The sequence below is a fragment of the Gossypium hirsutum genome, chromosome A09 (assembly GCF_007990345.1).
Source record: "Gossypium hirsutum isolate 1008001.06 chromosome A09, Gossypium_hirsutum_v2.1, whole genome shotgun sequence".
Classification (NCBI taxonomy): Eukaryota; Viridiplantae; Streptophyta; class Magnoliopsida; order Malvales; family Malvaceae; genus Gossypium; species Gossypium hirsutum.
Window position 1 is genome coordinate 71821252 of NC_053432.1, and position 17643 is coordinate 71838894.

At 31.9% G+C, this 17643-nt stretch overlaps 1 protein-coding gene across 1 annotated transcript; it reads right to left on the reverse strand.

Annotated features, from left to right (window-relative positions):
• Positions 1 to 5658: 5658 nt before the first annotated feature.
• Positions 5659 to 9916, reverse strand: LOC107889484 (lipid phosphate phosphatase delta). The gene is made up of 8 exons (XM_016813926.2): positions 9426 to 9916; positions 9197 to 9292; positions 9036 to 9110; positions 8797 to 8927; positions 8315 to 8418; positions 8100 to 8228; positions 7609 to 7724; positions 5659 to 6280 (listed from the first exon to the last, which is right to left on the reverse strand). Exons 1-8 carry the CDS (start codon positions 9582 to 9584, stop codon positions 5870 to 5872), a joined length of 1221 nt encoding a protein of 406 aa, XP_016669415.1. The 5' UTR covers positions 9585 to 9916; the 3' UTR covers positions 5659 to 5869.
• Between the last annotated feature and the right edge of the window lie 7727 nt (positions 9917 to 17643).

The following is a 17643-nucleotide window of genomic DNA, read 5'->3' on the forward strand; positions in this document are numbered from 1 at the left end:
GTAAAGGTTATTCCAAAAGGAGTAATCTTATGATCTCATTATGAAAAGGAATTTCACCTGAAAGGGTGATACTTGAAAAGGATACATGTACCTAAAATGTACAACTGGAAAAGGAAATGTACACTGTGTGTGTACAACTTAAAAAAGAAACGTACACTTTGTGTGTACACTTGAAAAGGAAATGTACGCCTTGTGTGTACAATGTGAAAAGTGGTAGCTTCGGCTACCTGATTAGTGAAAAGTAGTAGCTCCAGCTACCTGATCAGTGAATAGTGATAGCTTCGGCTACAAGTGACAAGTGATAAGTGGCAACTTTAGCTACACTTATCTGATCAGTGACAAGTGAAAAGTGTGGAAGTGCAAGTCCATAGTTGAACTATGGAAAAGTGATAAAGTGTGCCAATCATGGAAAAATGATATAGTGTGCCAAACATAGCAAAGTGTTCAGTGATCAGTGATGAATTGACGGATAAGACCATGGTTGATTCATGGCAAAGTGTGAAACGTAGGTATGGTATTTCCATACCAAGCTGTGAAATGTAGGTATGGTGTTTCCATACTGTGTTGCGAATCGTGGCACTGAGCAAACGACAGACTCAAATCCGCAAGACGTTCTCTAATTTGACAAAGATTGGTAAATGACATATGAAAATAGTATTGGAAGACTTATGGTTATTATTGATATTGATCTAAAATAAGTGTACCATTGATATTTAAATGATTCAATGGGTAAAGTTCTGATATGAGATAACATGAGTTTGAAATGAATTATCATAGGTATATACCTGAAATATATAGAAATGATGGTGCGTGAAATATTGATATAATGAAATGAATGATATATGTTTATAAAGAAACAGCAAAAGAATGATAGGTATCATGACATGTAAAAATGTGATTATCTTTGATATGCTATAAAGAAATTATGTATGTTAATATGAGCAATAAACTCAAGTGTAATATGATGAGAAAATAAGTTTATCTATGTTGAATTTATATGAATATGTTTAAGTATGCTAACAAGTGTTACTGTTGATGCTTAGACAAGTTCCAAGCTATTGGTTAAATGGTAATATGCTTATTTATATGATGTGTTGAAAGGGCAAGTACTCAAATGAAAATATACTTGTGATCGTGAGAGAATGGCAAGTTTTAAGTTGTGCAATATTTTATGAAATGGCTTATCATATGATTAATTGAAAAGAGTTATGTTCAACTGCACTAGCTTGTGGTTATAATGGTATAGTATGCTTATGACCGGTGTGTTATACATAAGGAATGAGTGTGGAAATTAAAGAGATACATATGAAAATAAAGAAACTAGGAAGAGTTAAAATTATTTAAAATCTTACTACGCTAGAGATGATATGTACAAGTGATGCTGTGGATTTATTCACCTTGTAAATTGATGAATATAGCTTCATGAGTATTATTTGAACCACACGGCTTGGCCACACAGCCATGTGACCCCTGCAGTGTTGAAAAATTTTAAATATTTTTGAAAAAATTTTCGAGTTTTTGGTTAAGTCCCGATATATATTTTGAGCCTCGATGGCTCACATAAGGGACACTATGATTAAATTTGATTAATTACAGGTATGAATGTTATGTGAAGCGAAATTTCTGTTAAATGATCTGTAAATTTTGGTAATGCTCTGAAACCCTGTTCCGGCGATGGATACGGGTTAAGGGTGTTACAATATCAACTACGAATCATGGCATCAAATGCCTGATAGTAACAAAAATCAAGCTCTCAATAGTATTAAGGTAACAAAACATGAATGTAATTTATAATACTTTGGTTTAAGTTTCATTTATATTTACTTTCTAAACTTGTGTTTTTTTAGGAGAGGTTTGCTTTAGAGGTCTCGGATACTTATATCAAGAAGGCATTGGGAAAAAAATGAAGAGACCATAAAAACACTTTAAAAGAAGAATATTTTAAGAAAGATATAAGCCTCGAAGAGAAATTACAAAATGTCTCACCAGGAATGATGAGGTACCAATGGGAAAATGTGGTTAGATTCTAGAATTCAAAGAAAAGAGAGGTATTACGTACTTCCAAACTCTAATAATTATTTCGGTTTATAGTATTTACTATATACGTAATAATAATTTCATAATGTAGGACCGTGAGCGAGTTGGAACAAGCAGCAGGCAAAAACAAAAATTCACGCACAAAGTAGGGTCGAAAAGTTTTGCTTGTGTACTGAGACTGAGGTATTTTGAATTTATTAATTGTGTCAAATATTAATTACTTTCTATTAAATAATATTTTCACTACTATATTGTAGGAACTCTCGTCTGGTCAAAAAGTTGGACGCCTTCAGCTTTTTGACATTACACATAGGAAGAAAGATGGATCTCCAATGACTTTTGAAGCTAGAGAAATTATGGTATATTTATTTAATAAAATTTGATTTATTTTAAATATTTATAATGTTTAATTATAATGGTTTAATTCTCCGTTAGTAGTTTTAAATAATGTTAAGTTATGTTGCATTTGTTTTTATCATATATTTCATTTCTAACTCTTTAATTGATTTATTAGGAGAAACTAAAAGATAAAAAGGCGGAGTATGAAGCGATTGCTTCGAGTGATAGTTCTGTTAATCTTGAGGACATTGATAACAAAATTATTACTGAAGTTTTGGGTCTTGAAAGGTATGGTCGGGTTCGATTTCAAGGATCTGGTGTTAACCCAACCCAATATTTTGGATTCAGCTCGCAACAATATATGCCTTCGGGGAGTCAAGCTCAATCTGAAGTTCAGAGGTTAAGAGATCAGATGGCTCAGATGCAAGCGAGCACAGTTGAGCAAATTGTTCAACTTAAAGCGGAGGCAGCATCGAGAAAAGCAGAGGTTCAAAGGAAATATGAAGAACTCCAGCTACACCTTAAAAATGAGGCAACAACAAGGGAAGCAGAAAATACAACGAACTCCAGCTACAGCTTTAGAATATGATGAAGATGTTTCAGCAGTCACAGAATCCACCATCTTAGACATTTATTTTCTTATTGTAAGAATGTTTTAACAATATAACTTTTAACATTATTGTAAGAATATTTTGTTATTTCATTTATTAATTTATATAATATATCTTTTGTTGGATTTTTGAAGTATCATTTAGATTTGCTGTTATTGGTTGAATTTAATGTTACAAGAAGGGTTGTCTATGAATAAAATAGGATATTAGAAATCTGCTAAAATTAGTGGCCTTTTTACAAAAAACGCTGCAAAAGAACATGATATTTAGCGGCGTTTTTGTAAAAGCACCGCTAAAGGTCATATTCTTTAATGGTGTTTGTATGAAAAGTGGCGCTAAAAGTCACGTTCTTTAGCGGCGTTTGTATGGAAAGTGCCGCTAAAGGTCACGTTTTTTAACGACGCTTTCTCAAAAATGCCGCTAAAAGTCATGTTTTTTGGAGGCGTTGTCTTTAGCAACTTTTTTGCTGCGCTTGTAAACCAAATATTATAATAATATTGATTTGTTTTAATACCGAATAAGATAGTATTCATTGCTACATTGTCAACGAGGCGTATATATATTCTTTAAAGAATATAAATAGAAACAAAATGTTTGGGTATATGACATGTGTGTGACCAATGATCTTTCATGTCACGTTGTTAAGATAAGTTATATCTACCTTTTGAAGAGTTATTTTGATAACTTTTTATTATTTTTTTGAAAGTATTACATTATTTAAGAGAAACTTATTTCTCTTTATATTCGAGTGTGATTAATTTCATCAAAAATCACTTAAAAATAAATAAATAGCAATGATGAAAATCCATTTTTATTCAAGTGTCATTCTAAATATTTATTATTCTTTTTCCTAAACCGTCAAAGTAGTTATTATTATAAAAATAAAACTTCTTACATAAAATACCCATGGTAGTTTTTTTAATTGCTTTTTAGTAACTTTAATGAGTTTAGATTCTATGTTATTGTTGGCGGATTAGATTCGATTTGATTCAATATTTTCAATAAATTAGAAACATACCGATTATTAATCAAATTAATATATTATTCAAATATGAAAAATTAATGTGACTAAATGATTGAAGTTGTATACTTATTTAAATTTTACTTAGTCAAGAATCGAAATCAATGATAGAGATAAAATCTTTCACCCTCCTCAAAATAATATGGAAATAAAAAAAAATTAATCAAAATAGTTATAACTAATAATGAATCAAAACATCTACTTAATCATAAAATAGTTTTTTACATTTCTTTTTTTTTTAAGAGGGATTTTGTGTCAAGTCGTTTATCTAAAGGATGAATTATATTTAGAGTATTTCTTAAATTTTTATTTTTATTTCGTTGATTTGTCCAATGTAATTTAATTACTCCACTATTGAATTCATTTCTTCCGCCCTTATATTTTGTTCCTTTTATATTTTCTCGTCTCTTTCCTTGTGCTACTCTTCTTAACCACCGCACTCCAACAGCACTACTTGTCTCAAAAGCCACCATGCAATGCTCCTTTCCTTTTTCTTTCAATCTAACGATTCAGATCTTGAAACCCACTTGTAAATCACAAAAATAACAAGTCAGTTTTGAACTTATCTTCACTCTATCTACCACATCCGTCGTTTAATCGTCTTGGGTATGAGATATGTGGCTCTTCTTGGCCGAATAGAATCCCAAAGCTCCAAGCCCGAACTCAAACAGAGATAAGTCCCCTTCTCTTTCTTTTTCAATTTCTTTTTTGAATACTAGCTTTTCTCTTTTCTGTTTGCGGGCTCAATTTAGCTTCTTCGAAACAACTTTTGTTGTTATTATGTTGGTTGTACTTATTGATTGGGTTTTTTGTTGTTGTGTTGGCATGATGTTTATACGGAGTTGGTGTTGGTTGTATTTATTGATCGAATCTTATAGGGAGTAAATTCAAACATGCTGTTTACACTATGCAAATGGATTAAGCAGTGAAAAAAAATGGTTAATTTATGGCAATTCAACCTCCTTCCATTGCATACAAAATGTGCCTTCTAATTTCTATCAAAAAAAAATGTGCCTTCTAATACTAATTTTAAATAAGAACCTATTTTTAAAAAAATAAACCTCAACTCGTACCAATAGCAAATATGCAAGAGGCTTTGAAGAATAAAGAAGAAGCATATATGTAAGTAAAATAAGAAATCCAAAGAGATCAAGCTTACTCTGGAAACAGATGTTGGTGTAGATCAATATGAAGAGGATTGGGGGAAACTAATTGACTTATCACACCCAAAATTCCTCCAAAATCAAGCCAACCCAAAGTTTTTTCTTTTTTAAATCAAAATTCTGATTTTCACTTAACAGTGATCTTAAATTAGTAAGAAATGAAGACGGCTAAGTAGAGAGATTCTGACCAAAAACTATGAAACCTGGATTTACAATTTTATTCAAAAGGAAATATTATCTTTGATCAATTTGAATTATTTAAAATTAAAATTAAAATTTATAATAATAAAAAGGTACTAAATCTGATATTATACCAATTAAGAAAAAACAAACTTTAACCGAAAATGGTAGTTACAAAATTGAAAAGCTAATAATTGGGTGACGAATGATATAATTTGTGATTGGCAAATGGCCTCCAGGAAGTGCTATGAAATTATGGGCAACAGAGAAAGGATTGATATCGTCAATTTGGAATGAAGCCAAGGACTAAAAATATTTCCAAAGGGCAGATCAGTCGGAAGATGAGGCAAATAATTTGCTTAACTACCCTTGGAGACCATTTCATTAACATAAAGATAATGGGCAAATTCAGTACCAAACAAAAGCAAAGCCAAAAAAAAAAAATGTAAATTTACAAATAAGCTGTAAGCTGCCACTAAAACAGGCTAATCAAGTAGATCCAATCCCAAGGAGAAGCATCACAACCTCAGGTGACAGAAGAGGGAGGGGACAAGATCTACCACGGACCACGCAAGGCCTGCATATTGAAGGAATCGGATACCAGTGTCGACATCAAATAAATCTTGTTGAGAGAAGAATAACATCTTGTGGATATAACTTGATTGCTTTATCTCACTGGATTTCTTGTCTGTAGCTGAACCATTAAGCATTGGGATGTAGCTGGTTGATTTTATTGGGATTCCCAATGTGTTTGACACTACTGGGAGAATCCATTTCGCAAGAGCCTTGCTGCAGAACTTGACAATCAGGATTGTCGGTATCCCAACTAGCATTCTTCCCAAAAACGTAGGGATCGTGAGTTGCGAGGTAAATATTCGTGGAACAGCTTCATGGTGGAACTGGTGATATGTCTGTTGAATCCCGGTCACCTGCTCAACATTAACACTTCAGGTCAAATAGATGAATGTCGATGCAAATATTCTACATTTTTTGTTTCCATAAGAGAAAGTTACTAAACAATTTTATTATCTCAATGAATGATGCTCACTTATGAAGTAACATGCATGTCTTTGCAGTTGAATGAATTACCTTTCAGCTCCTATAAATACATGCTTTAAAGCAAAGGACTAGGTTACGATACCAGTAGAGTAGTTGATCTGTTTCATCAACAAGGTAGGGTGCCAAACTGCCACTGAAATAGAAGAACTGAATACAATACCACTTGGATGACGGAGACGTTATCTCCGTCACTAGATGTAAAGGAACCACAATAGGTTGAATAGGAAGCATTTCATAGAAACAATGAATACTATCTCTATTCCATATTCAATTCCAATAACAAGGTGCAGAATTGCACTCCGGGTAAATTTCCAAGATGTGGTAGTTTACAATTATAATAGTACCAAACACCGTACAGTATGTTTGAAGAACACCAACCACATCTACCTTCATAACTTCTTAGTTACTTTCCTTCTAACTGATAAATTTTCATCATCTTTTTTGTGTTGGAATGTATGTTGATATCCATGTATTCATACCAATAATACTAGTCAAAATGCAGAACCCTAGCTTAAAATTTCTCCTGATGCATCTTCTAAATGATCCCAACAGCTTCAGAAAGTATCTTTGATACAGCAACTGGCACTCCCCTAATGCTGTCAAGAGAGAAAATGCTGAGAAATGGTGATTTCCTATCTAACCATAGGCTTTTTGGAAAGAAGCAAGGGGAAATTCTCTTTGGTGTGGTAAATCATGCAAATCCTAAGTTCCTGAAAGAGCCTGACATATCAAAGCTAACTTTCTTGTACTCAACGGATAGGAGTCTAATGTGGGAATTCTATAAGCTATATTGTATACCATAAATTCACCTCTAAATATTTCTAACTGTAAACATATACTAGTTGTTTGACAAGAATGAAGTTTGTATAAGCAAATGATTTGAAACAAAAGCAGTACAGGCCAACTTTGACATTGTCAAGGCCCAAACATTATCAGCTATGTTATCAAAACAGGATGATACAGCATCTGCCCCAGAAACAGTTAATTTCCTTCTCTTAAATGAAAGCCATGCATCTAAGTTCTCACGAATACCAATTTCATGTTTTTTCATGCCTCTGTTCTTCATCTGTATGCATTCAATATTGCTAATTTAACTTTAGAGGCAGTAATTCATCAAAGATGCATTCCTACAACAATTCTGGCGATAACAGAGTAGCTAAGAATTGTATCAATGCCATATGGGTGATAAATTACTTACAATTCCAAACACAATGCCGTCGAAGGCAGTATGATACTCAAAACTTGGAGTTGGAAACTCAGGAGTGGGATAAGCAAAAAGTAAGAGGAAGCTCAGGGCAGCCCAAAATGATGTAACTACAACAGAAAAGTAAGCATAAACAATATAGAAAAAATGTATTATGTTTCAACATTAAAAAATTTAACTAGAACCAGAAGCATAATTATGTCTCAAGCATTAAGATTACCAATCATATTTAGTAAGTAAAGAAGGCTGCTGGTCATTTTAATCAACAGAACCAAAGGTAGGGAAATAGAAGACTGACTAAACTATTCACATCATCACAGGAACTACAAGCTAGCCTCTGTTGTGGCACGCATCTCCTCTTCATGCAGAAAATAGTCCTTGGTTTAGATCTCTATTCACCTAATTGGACTGATAATAATTCAACCTGCTTGGACAGACTCTTTCAGCCTATGAAGCAAAAATTTGCCGACTGTAGGTCTACTTACCATTTTGTCCAGAGACAATAAAGGCATCCACATATTCATGGACTGTTAGCCAGATTGCAAGAATCATAAACCCGAAGACAAGACCACCAATTATATCAATCAAGCTGTGCATGCCAAGGTATATCCTTCCTACCAATGAAACCAAATTCAGCTTAATATTTGCAATAAGGAAAGCCAAGAGTAAAATCAAGAACTTTTGAACAAAATTAACCTACCAAAGCCAATGAAACCCACAAGCAAGCAAGCAAGGGTGACTGCACCAAGTTTCACAAAAGCATCTTCACACTGTGTGTAGGATAGCACATAGCATACAAGGAATCTGGAAAATACCAGCCAATAAATTGACAAGGAAAAATATAAGGGCACTTAATTTATTGTAAAGGGCAGACAATCCATCAGACCTATGGCTTTTCTTTAAGTTTTCAACTTGTTTTCCGATTCTCAACTCATGAGAATTATGAAGTTTCTACGTTCATAATTATCGTGAGCTAGGTATCTTGAAATATTGAAGGGTAATAAGCAAATCAGTCACACCTAGTAGATACCCTCGACGCACTTCCTACATGGCTTAATATTTGCGTCTACATAACTAATTTTCTCAAAGTCATTTAGAGAAAAACTTATTAATAAAATAAGGACCACAAAATCTAGAAAAGCTACCAATCAAAAGTTATATGTAAGTAGGAAACATCCATACCCTGATAAGCACACTGTATTCAGAGTATGAGAAGAAGGCAACCCATATTCCAAAGCATTTTCTTCTTCATCTTTGGTAGCTGTTATCCTTCTAACAGGAGGGCAATTTGGTCTAGGAGCTGAAACCACATCCTAAAACCACAGACTCCACAATCAGAAAACCAAATCAATATTAACTCTAAGACTTCATTCAACACATTACCCAAAAAGAAATGATGAAACCATGTTTAAAACAAAAACCTTTATGCAGTTCCCTAAATAATCGCAGAGAGCCATCAACAGGGTCATCTGCCTAGCCAGTTTCCCATGCCCACTCTGGAGACATCATAAAAGGAAATAACCAATGAGAAAAATTACAAATCAAAATTATCCGCGAAGAGAAAGCAAAATAGAAAACATACCCAGAAAAGCAAAGGAAGAAACGCAGTGTAAAAGGGCACAGAAACTATACAAGACAACCCTGAAAAGAGAGCATCCAAGAATTTATGCTGATGTTTCTGACAAAAGAATTAAGAAAATATTAAAAAAAACAATTAGTATAATCAGAAAAGCTTAGAGAGGAAAAAGAACACAAATGATGAAAGAAAAAGGAAAAATGAGAATCTGGGTATTGTTTATTTTGGTGCAAACCTGGATCTTGAGGATGATAGAAGTGCCAGAGACAACATGGTGAGACACCCAAGGTTGCAGCAAAGATCTAATCTTTTTCGTTACATCGAAATAACAAGTAATTACAATCCAAGAGAAAATTCCAGATAAAGCCAACCCTTGCCATACTACACTCTCCATTCAATCTCTCTTCTTTTCCCTCCTACAAACGGGGGATCAGAAGCAGAAATGAAGGAAACAAAACGGAAACGAAAACCACCCCAACAGTCCTAAATTATTAGGACTTCTTCTTCGACTTGGGAGGAAACTTTGAGGAAATTGGCTAAATCTTTTTGTTCCTTTCCAAATTTCCGTACATAAAGAAAATATAAATCTAATCTATGAGCCATTAATAGTTTTGTTCATTTTCTGTTTGATTTTCTTCTTTTTTTTTAATTTGAGATTTTTTAGGTCCATGAATTTTCTTTGTTGGACTTTGGCCGGCTGTCTGGCACTAGAACGGTCAGCAACCACACGCGGAGTAAAACTTCAAAGTTAGAACATTCTAAATAAGTTTAAAATCATAGATATAAGTAGATTTCGATTTTTTTTTATTCTAAAATTTAAGTGAAATTGTTAATGTTATAATTTTTTATTAAATTTATTAATGTAATATTTTAAAATAAAAAATACTTATTTGATAGTAATGAAATCAAAAAATATGAAGTTGTAATAAACTTAATTTTAATAAAACAATTTTAACAATATTAACAATTAACCTTTAATTTTAAAAATCTAAAAAATAAAAGAATTAAATTCTTAAAAGTAAAAATATAATGATTAAATTTTAAATTTATTAAAAACAGAAGTGTTTTAACTTTTAAAAATAAAAATTGCTTTGCATAGCTGTTTCTACCATTTAGGTTCCCGGTGTATTCATAAGTTCCAAATTTAAGTTATTAATGAGTTATTTTCGTTTGATTATTCACAATAAAATTTGAGATATAAAATAGAAATGAAACGGTGTACTTGAATGGTATTAAATTTCAGGTTAAATTAGTTAAATATATTGAAAAATATTAATTGATAAAATAGGTTTCTTTATTTTTAAATTTAGAAATTTAAGTTTTTTTTTTAAAAAGAGAGTGAAAACACACTTAAGTAGATGAGTTTTTCTGCTAATAGGGGCAAAGTGAAAAAAAAAATTTAATGGACCGAAATTAAATTATAATTTTTACGATAATAAAAATATAATTTCACCATTTTAATAGACTATATCTTTATAATTTTTAAAAGATTAAATTAAAATTTTATCATTTTTAGGAGACTCAAAGTGTAATTTTATATTTATTAATTTAAAATTTTTAAAGGGTCTAAATAGAAAACATTTTATTTTAGGGGGTCGAGACTCCTACCTGTTAAAATGTCAAGAAAAGTACATTTAATTAGACACGTTTTTTGATAATTACGAAAAAAGAGAGTCTAACTAAATACGTTTTATCTAACATATCAGTAAAAAAGCTCGTTTAGCTAGATGCGTTTTAACACTTTCTCTAAAAATAACGTATTTCCTTATATTTACAAAAAAATATATATATTTAATCAATTAATTTTTGTTGTCGTCATATTCAATTAATTTAATCTAAATTTCAACCAAATTAGAAAAGAAAAAGGAGAATGAGTCCTGGGATGAATATCGAAACAAAAAATATATTATTCCATCTTCTACTTGGTTCATGTAATATTGATTTTGACATTGTTTTAAATTAATTAAGCTATTATTACATGCAGAGTTGTCAACTTCAAATTTTATTATTATATTATTTTATGTGATATAATGTGTCAGTTTCTTAACCAATCTCCATTAAAATCTGGTATATCACCCTTAGGCTTTTAATGGTATCTCCATTAAAACTAAATTTATTTTTAATTTTAAAATATATCATAGAAAATGAATTAAATATAATTGTGTAAATAAAATAAAATAAAATATTGCATAAATGAAATAACGATTTAAAGTATTGAACATGACCGTGTATCCTAAAACAAAATTAACCCAAAATCTAGATTTTAATATTTACATTTTTTCATTTTTATTATTTTTTCTTTCTTTAAAAAAATATTTATTTTCTCTAAAATTCTTCCTTTTCCCAAAAAAACCAACCACTATTTTAAATCATCGTGTCTTCGACTATGTGGCATGTGGCCATAATTAATTTAAACAAAATATAGTTGAGATTATTGTCATGTAAAATCATTTCTATATAAAACCCTGCCATATTAAAAATATTATTCCCACGTTTTTATAATTACTAAATTTTATATAATTCTATAGCAAACAAAATTAAATTTAAATTCTAAATTGAAATATATTTTCTTGTAACCAATGTTTAGAACAAATATGGTAGGGATTATTGTCATTTAAAACCCTTGATATATGAACCGCTATTCGATGTAATGTTGAGGTTTAAAAAAAAATCAATTTTATTTTGAAATCTATATTTTGTGTAAAAAAAGTAAATAAATTTAATACTTTAAAAGTTCATATATTAATTAATTTTTTCACTTTTTATTAGATAATATCATATTTTCATTTTTCAACATAATATTATTTTTTTAAAATTAAAAAAATTCAAATTTAATTTAATTTACTGATCTTACATTTGTTTAAATTACCTATACATTTTTTTTTAAATTTATTGGTATATTCAAAGTATTACTTATATTCAAATCAAATTTACTACAGCGTACTTAAATTATTAGATTTGTAATTTTTTATTATACTGCTAAATGTAATTAATAAAAATGCATTTTCAAAAAATAAAAATAAAAAGTGGAGAATCTCAGAACTTTGCCAAAAAAAATATTAAAAAATATAATTTATTAATTTTTAGTTTTGAATAAGATTACTAACGAATTTCTTTTATTCCAAATTTGGTAGTATATATTAATAAGGAATTTACTTTTAATTAATTTTATTAAAAATATGATAAATAATTACATATGGTAGAATAATATAAAGACAAATGATGGATTATAAGCACGTTGCGTAGAAATTGTTTTTATTCATATCCATTTATTTAGTCTGATAAATAATGAAAAATTAAATTGCTCATAAATTGTCCATGCACTAAAATGATACGCCCCGGCCTCGGTGATGAGAGTCGAGTCGTTGATGTACCCGATCGTGAATTGGAGTAATATCAAGGTTTGTCGAAGATAGGTTAAGAAAGAAGGGATAAAGGCTCAAATTTAGTTCAAAAGGGGTTATGAAGTGTATTGAGGATGATAGGTGAATAGGAAGCATTTGACCAACATCATGCATAATTCATGGAAGAATTTGAGGAAGCATTTGGCCAACATCATGCATAATTCATGGAAGAATTTGAGGAAGCATTTGACCAACATCATGCATAATTCATGGAAGAATTTAAGAAAGCATTTGGCCAACATCATGCATAATTTAAGGAACAAATTGAGGAAGCACCATGGCCGAATTTGGCTTCCAATTTTACCCATTCGGCTACCCTTTTGTTTTGCCTATAAATATGTGTTAAATTTCATTGTAAGGGGAGAAGAACCTTGAATTAATGTTTTTACATTTTGTGAGATTGTTTACAACTCTCATTGTTCTCCAAAGACTCGTTTGACTTATCAAGTAACCCTTGTGGCGTCAACCCATTCTTCTTATCCGAACTTATCACTTTGCATCCAAAGTGTGGCGTTCAAGTTATACCGAGGTTCCTATCATCTTTGATAGTGGGTCAAAGTTCCATTTTATTCGTTTTCCATCCATACAACATTTAACCTTTCCTAAGTATTCGGGCAGATTCTAGCTTATGGAGCTAGAATGCAATTTATTAAGTTTGCATTTAGATGATGGAATAAATAAGTTGCTGATTAGTTAATTAAATAAGTTAATTAATTTGTTTAAAAATCTGGACATTTTTATTTTAATGTGTCTTAGTTTATTACCTATTAAATAGATGTCTAATAGTTAATTAAGTGTGTCTAAATTTAAGACAAATTTAATTCATGTTGTCAATTAATTTTTCCAGACGAATTTAATGTGCAGGATATTGTGTACTTTGGACGAATTTAATGCTGTTAATTAATGTGTTTTGCTGCTGTTGTTTAATGCTGCTGTTGTTTAAATGCAGAATGTTAAACATGTCATGGTTCAGCCGAATTAATGTGTGAGATTTAAGCTAAGATAAGTTCGGATAAGAAGAATGGGTTGACGCCACAAGGGTTACTTGATAAGTCAAACGAGTCTTTGGAGAACAATGAGAGTTGTAAACAATCTCACAAAATGTAAAAACATTAATTCAAGGTTCTTCTCCCCCCTTACAATGAAATTTAACACATATTTATAAGTAAAACAAAAGGGTAGCCGAATGGGTAAAATTGGAAGCCAAATTCGGCCGTGATGCTTCCTCAAATTCTTCCATGAATTATGCATGATGTTGGTCAAATGCTTCCTCAAATTCTTCCAATGAATTATGCATGATGTTGGCCAAATGCTTCCTCAAATTCTTCCAGAACAAATTAAGGAAGCATTTGACCAACATCATGCATAATTCATGGAAGAATTTGAGGAAGCATTTGGCCAACATCATGCATAATTCATGGAAGAATTTGAGGAAGCATTTGACCAACATCATGCATAATTCATGGAAGAATTTAAGGAAACATTTGGCCAACATCATGCATAATTTAAGGAACAAATTGAGGAAGCACCATGGCCGAATTTGGCTTCCAATTTTACCCATTCGGCTACCCTTTTGTTTTGCCTATAAATATGTGTTAAATTTCATTGGTATCATCATCGCACACATTAAATAATTGTAATAAGGCAAACACATTTATGCTAGGTAATAATTAAAACAATTTAAACATGCAATAAACAAACATAATTAAAATGTCCAGATTTCTTAATTAAACACTTAGTAATTATTTGAGCTGAAATAACTAACTCAACTAATTAATTTATTCCGGCAAATTAAATTAAAAGAGCTAAAGAGCTAATAACGAGCTCAACGAGTTAAACTGAGCTTGAATGAGCTGACTTGAGCACGAATGAGCTAACTTGACCTCGAATGAGTTGAACCACACGAAAAGAAATTCAAATGAGCTAAAAATTAGCTTCATCTTGCACTTGGGGCCCTCGTGTTTAGGCCAATCTCGACGGCGTTGGGTTGTGACATTACATGATGCGATCAGGATCACATCATGTAAATTATGCATGATGTTGGCCAAATGCTTCCTTAAATTCTTCCATGAATTATGCATGATGTTGGTCAAATGCTTCCTCATATGCATGATGTTGGCCAAATGCTTCCTCAAATTCTTCCATGACTTATGCATGATGTTGGTCAAATGCTTCCTTAATTTGTTCCACAAATTATGCATGATGTTGTCCACCTCTTCTTTGCCGTCCATGTACATTGTCCTAGCAAATTCAACAAATTTACTTAGCTTAAATCTCACACATTAATTCGGCTGAACCATGACATGTTTAACATTCTGCATTTAAACAACAGCAGCATTAAACAACAGCAGCAAAACACATTAATTAACAGCATTAAATTCGTCCAAAGTACACAATATCCTGCACATTAAATTCGTCTGGAAAAATTAATTGACAACATGAATTAAATTTGTCTTAAATTTAGACACACTTAATTAACTATTAGACATCTATTTAATAGGTAATAAACTAAGACACATTAAAATAAAAATGTCCAGATTTTTAAACAAATTAATTAACTTATTTAATTAACTAATCAGCAACTTATTTATTCCATCATCTAAATGCAAACTTAATAAATTGCATTCTAGCTCCATAAGCTAGAATCCGCCCAAATTGAGCTGGGACGAGCTTGTGAGAATAACGAGCCTCGCTCGTGAGTCGAGCCAAGAAATGTTTCCAGGGCAGGGTCGTATCATCAAAGAACTGGCATAATGATGTCTTAACTTACAAATTTTCAAAAGGAATAAAAAGTTGCATAATTTTATTGAAAATTTGAAGGATATGATCTGGAATATTAATCACACAAAAAAATTTATTTAGTTATTTTGTTAACAAAAATCGTCAATTGACTAATTTGATCATTAATAATATTGATATGACATGCCACATCAATAAAAGAATTAAAAAATTAAGTGTACTAACAGAGCATGTTGACTTGGAGATGTGAATTCATATTAGGATGGCAACGGTACGGGGCAAATTTTTGCCCACCCCAACCCCAACCAAAAGCTTGATTAATCTATCCAACTCCGACTCTTAAGAAAATAAAATTCACCTTTAACACAAACTCAAAATTTAATAGAAGATTTGACTCGATTTCACCCCACCTCAAGTTTAATTTAATTGTTTTTTTAAACAAATAAGATTACATTAACTCTTTTATTTTTTTTTATTTTGAAGCAAATAAAATTAATTTTTTTGAGTTTAAACTTAAATCTTACTACATTTATTTTTTATTTATTGAAAGTCATTTTTGTAAATATCTCAAAATTAGATTAATTTACTTTTCAAATTGTACTTGACCAAATTATTTTTATAATTTCACCCATTCGAAATCGATTTTTTAAAAGAATCCAACCCTATCTAGGATTAGGAAGCCTTAGAATTTGGGTTTTCTCCATCTCAAAGACCCTGGTCTCATTCATACTCTAAATCTTACACTTTGGCTTAGTGTAGCTAAAAAGTGCTTTTGAGGAAAAAAAAACATTTTTAGTGAGAAGTTAAAATTTCTAACTTTTCAAAAAAGTACTTTTGTGCTAATTTTTCACTTAAAAGAAGTATTTTTTTCCAAAAAATAGCTTGTTTAGGAATATTTTTGTCTAAAAAGTGTTTTTTATCCCAAAAGTATTTTTTAGAACTAAAACTAAATACACCTTTTGTCTGGTTGGATAATCGAAAACCTATATATTAGTTCCTACAATAAAGGAGTGTCAGATGTTGAAGCTAGGGTCAAGGGTTGCTTAGCTGATTGCATGGCGCAAACGGTGCTAGAGTCATTGAAACAATTGCTTCCATGCCAAAGCTTTTGCAGTATCCCAACTTCAACACCGCCCCATATTGCCATTCAAGTCAACTCATTCGACTCTGTCGAGATCGCCATTGCCTTGTGTGGTTCCCACAAGGGCATCGATGGGATAACGATTTCGGCTTTCTTCAAAAGTTGGGTGGCTTTCAATCGAGATTCCAATGGAGAATTACGAACCCATATATGTTAGACGTGGGATCACGGTTGTTTCTGCCACTAGAGTCTACCCCACAAAACTACTTACCTTTAATCGAAAGCCTTTGATTCCAAGAACGGTGGCATATCACAAGGAGATTCATGTTCAGAAACCATGCCACGACCACTCTAAAGCTCAAGACCAAAAGCAAACGTCTCAAGCATCCCACTTGAACCGTAACTCTCACTGCATTTCTATGGAAATACGGCATGACGCCATGTTGGCTGAGGCAAATTTAGGGGGGCTCGCAGGGCCCCGACCTCTCTTAAAATGAAAAACTATTATTTAGCCTTTTAAAAAAATTTAAAATTTAAAATTAGTAAAGTTAAAATTAAACTTTGGCCACCACTAAAATCATAAAAATTCAATTTAATTCCTTAAAAATGATAAAGATATAGAGCATAAAAAATTAAAATTTCCAGAAAAAATGTTCTGAGTTCGCCCTGCATGTTGACTTCTTGAGCCGGATCGGGACGTTCAAAACCGTCGGTCTTAACCCAGTCAGTGAATTTACGAACCAGAATGAAGCCGAGATTACCCGACCCTGTATTGCGCCGCCATTTCGACATATAACTCGACTGAAAGAGACATAGAGTTGGTGAGAGAAGCAATGGACATTTTCAACAATTAAGTTTCCGTATTGCAAAGTGGGGACGCGTTGAAATTCATGACGGTTCAACACAATCAGGTGGCGGACATTGCCCCACAAGATTGCCCCACAAGGCGAAGTGGAGTTCTTCGATTGCACCAGTTGGTTGAAGTCCAATACTCTCGACGGAAACGAAGCTGATTTCGGTGGGGACAGCCAACTTCGTCGAGTGTGGGGTGGAGTGAGAGTCGCTATTATTCCTTTGCCAATGCCTTCGTTTCAAAAGCGATTGACTAGGGTAAAGCCATTAAAGCCGTGATTACTTTAGATGCAAAAGCAGTGGACATTTTGGAACATGATTCTGATTTCCTCGCGTTTGCTTCTCCAGCTTTTAGTCCTTACCCCACCACAAGTAAG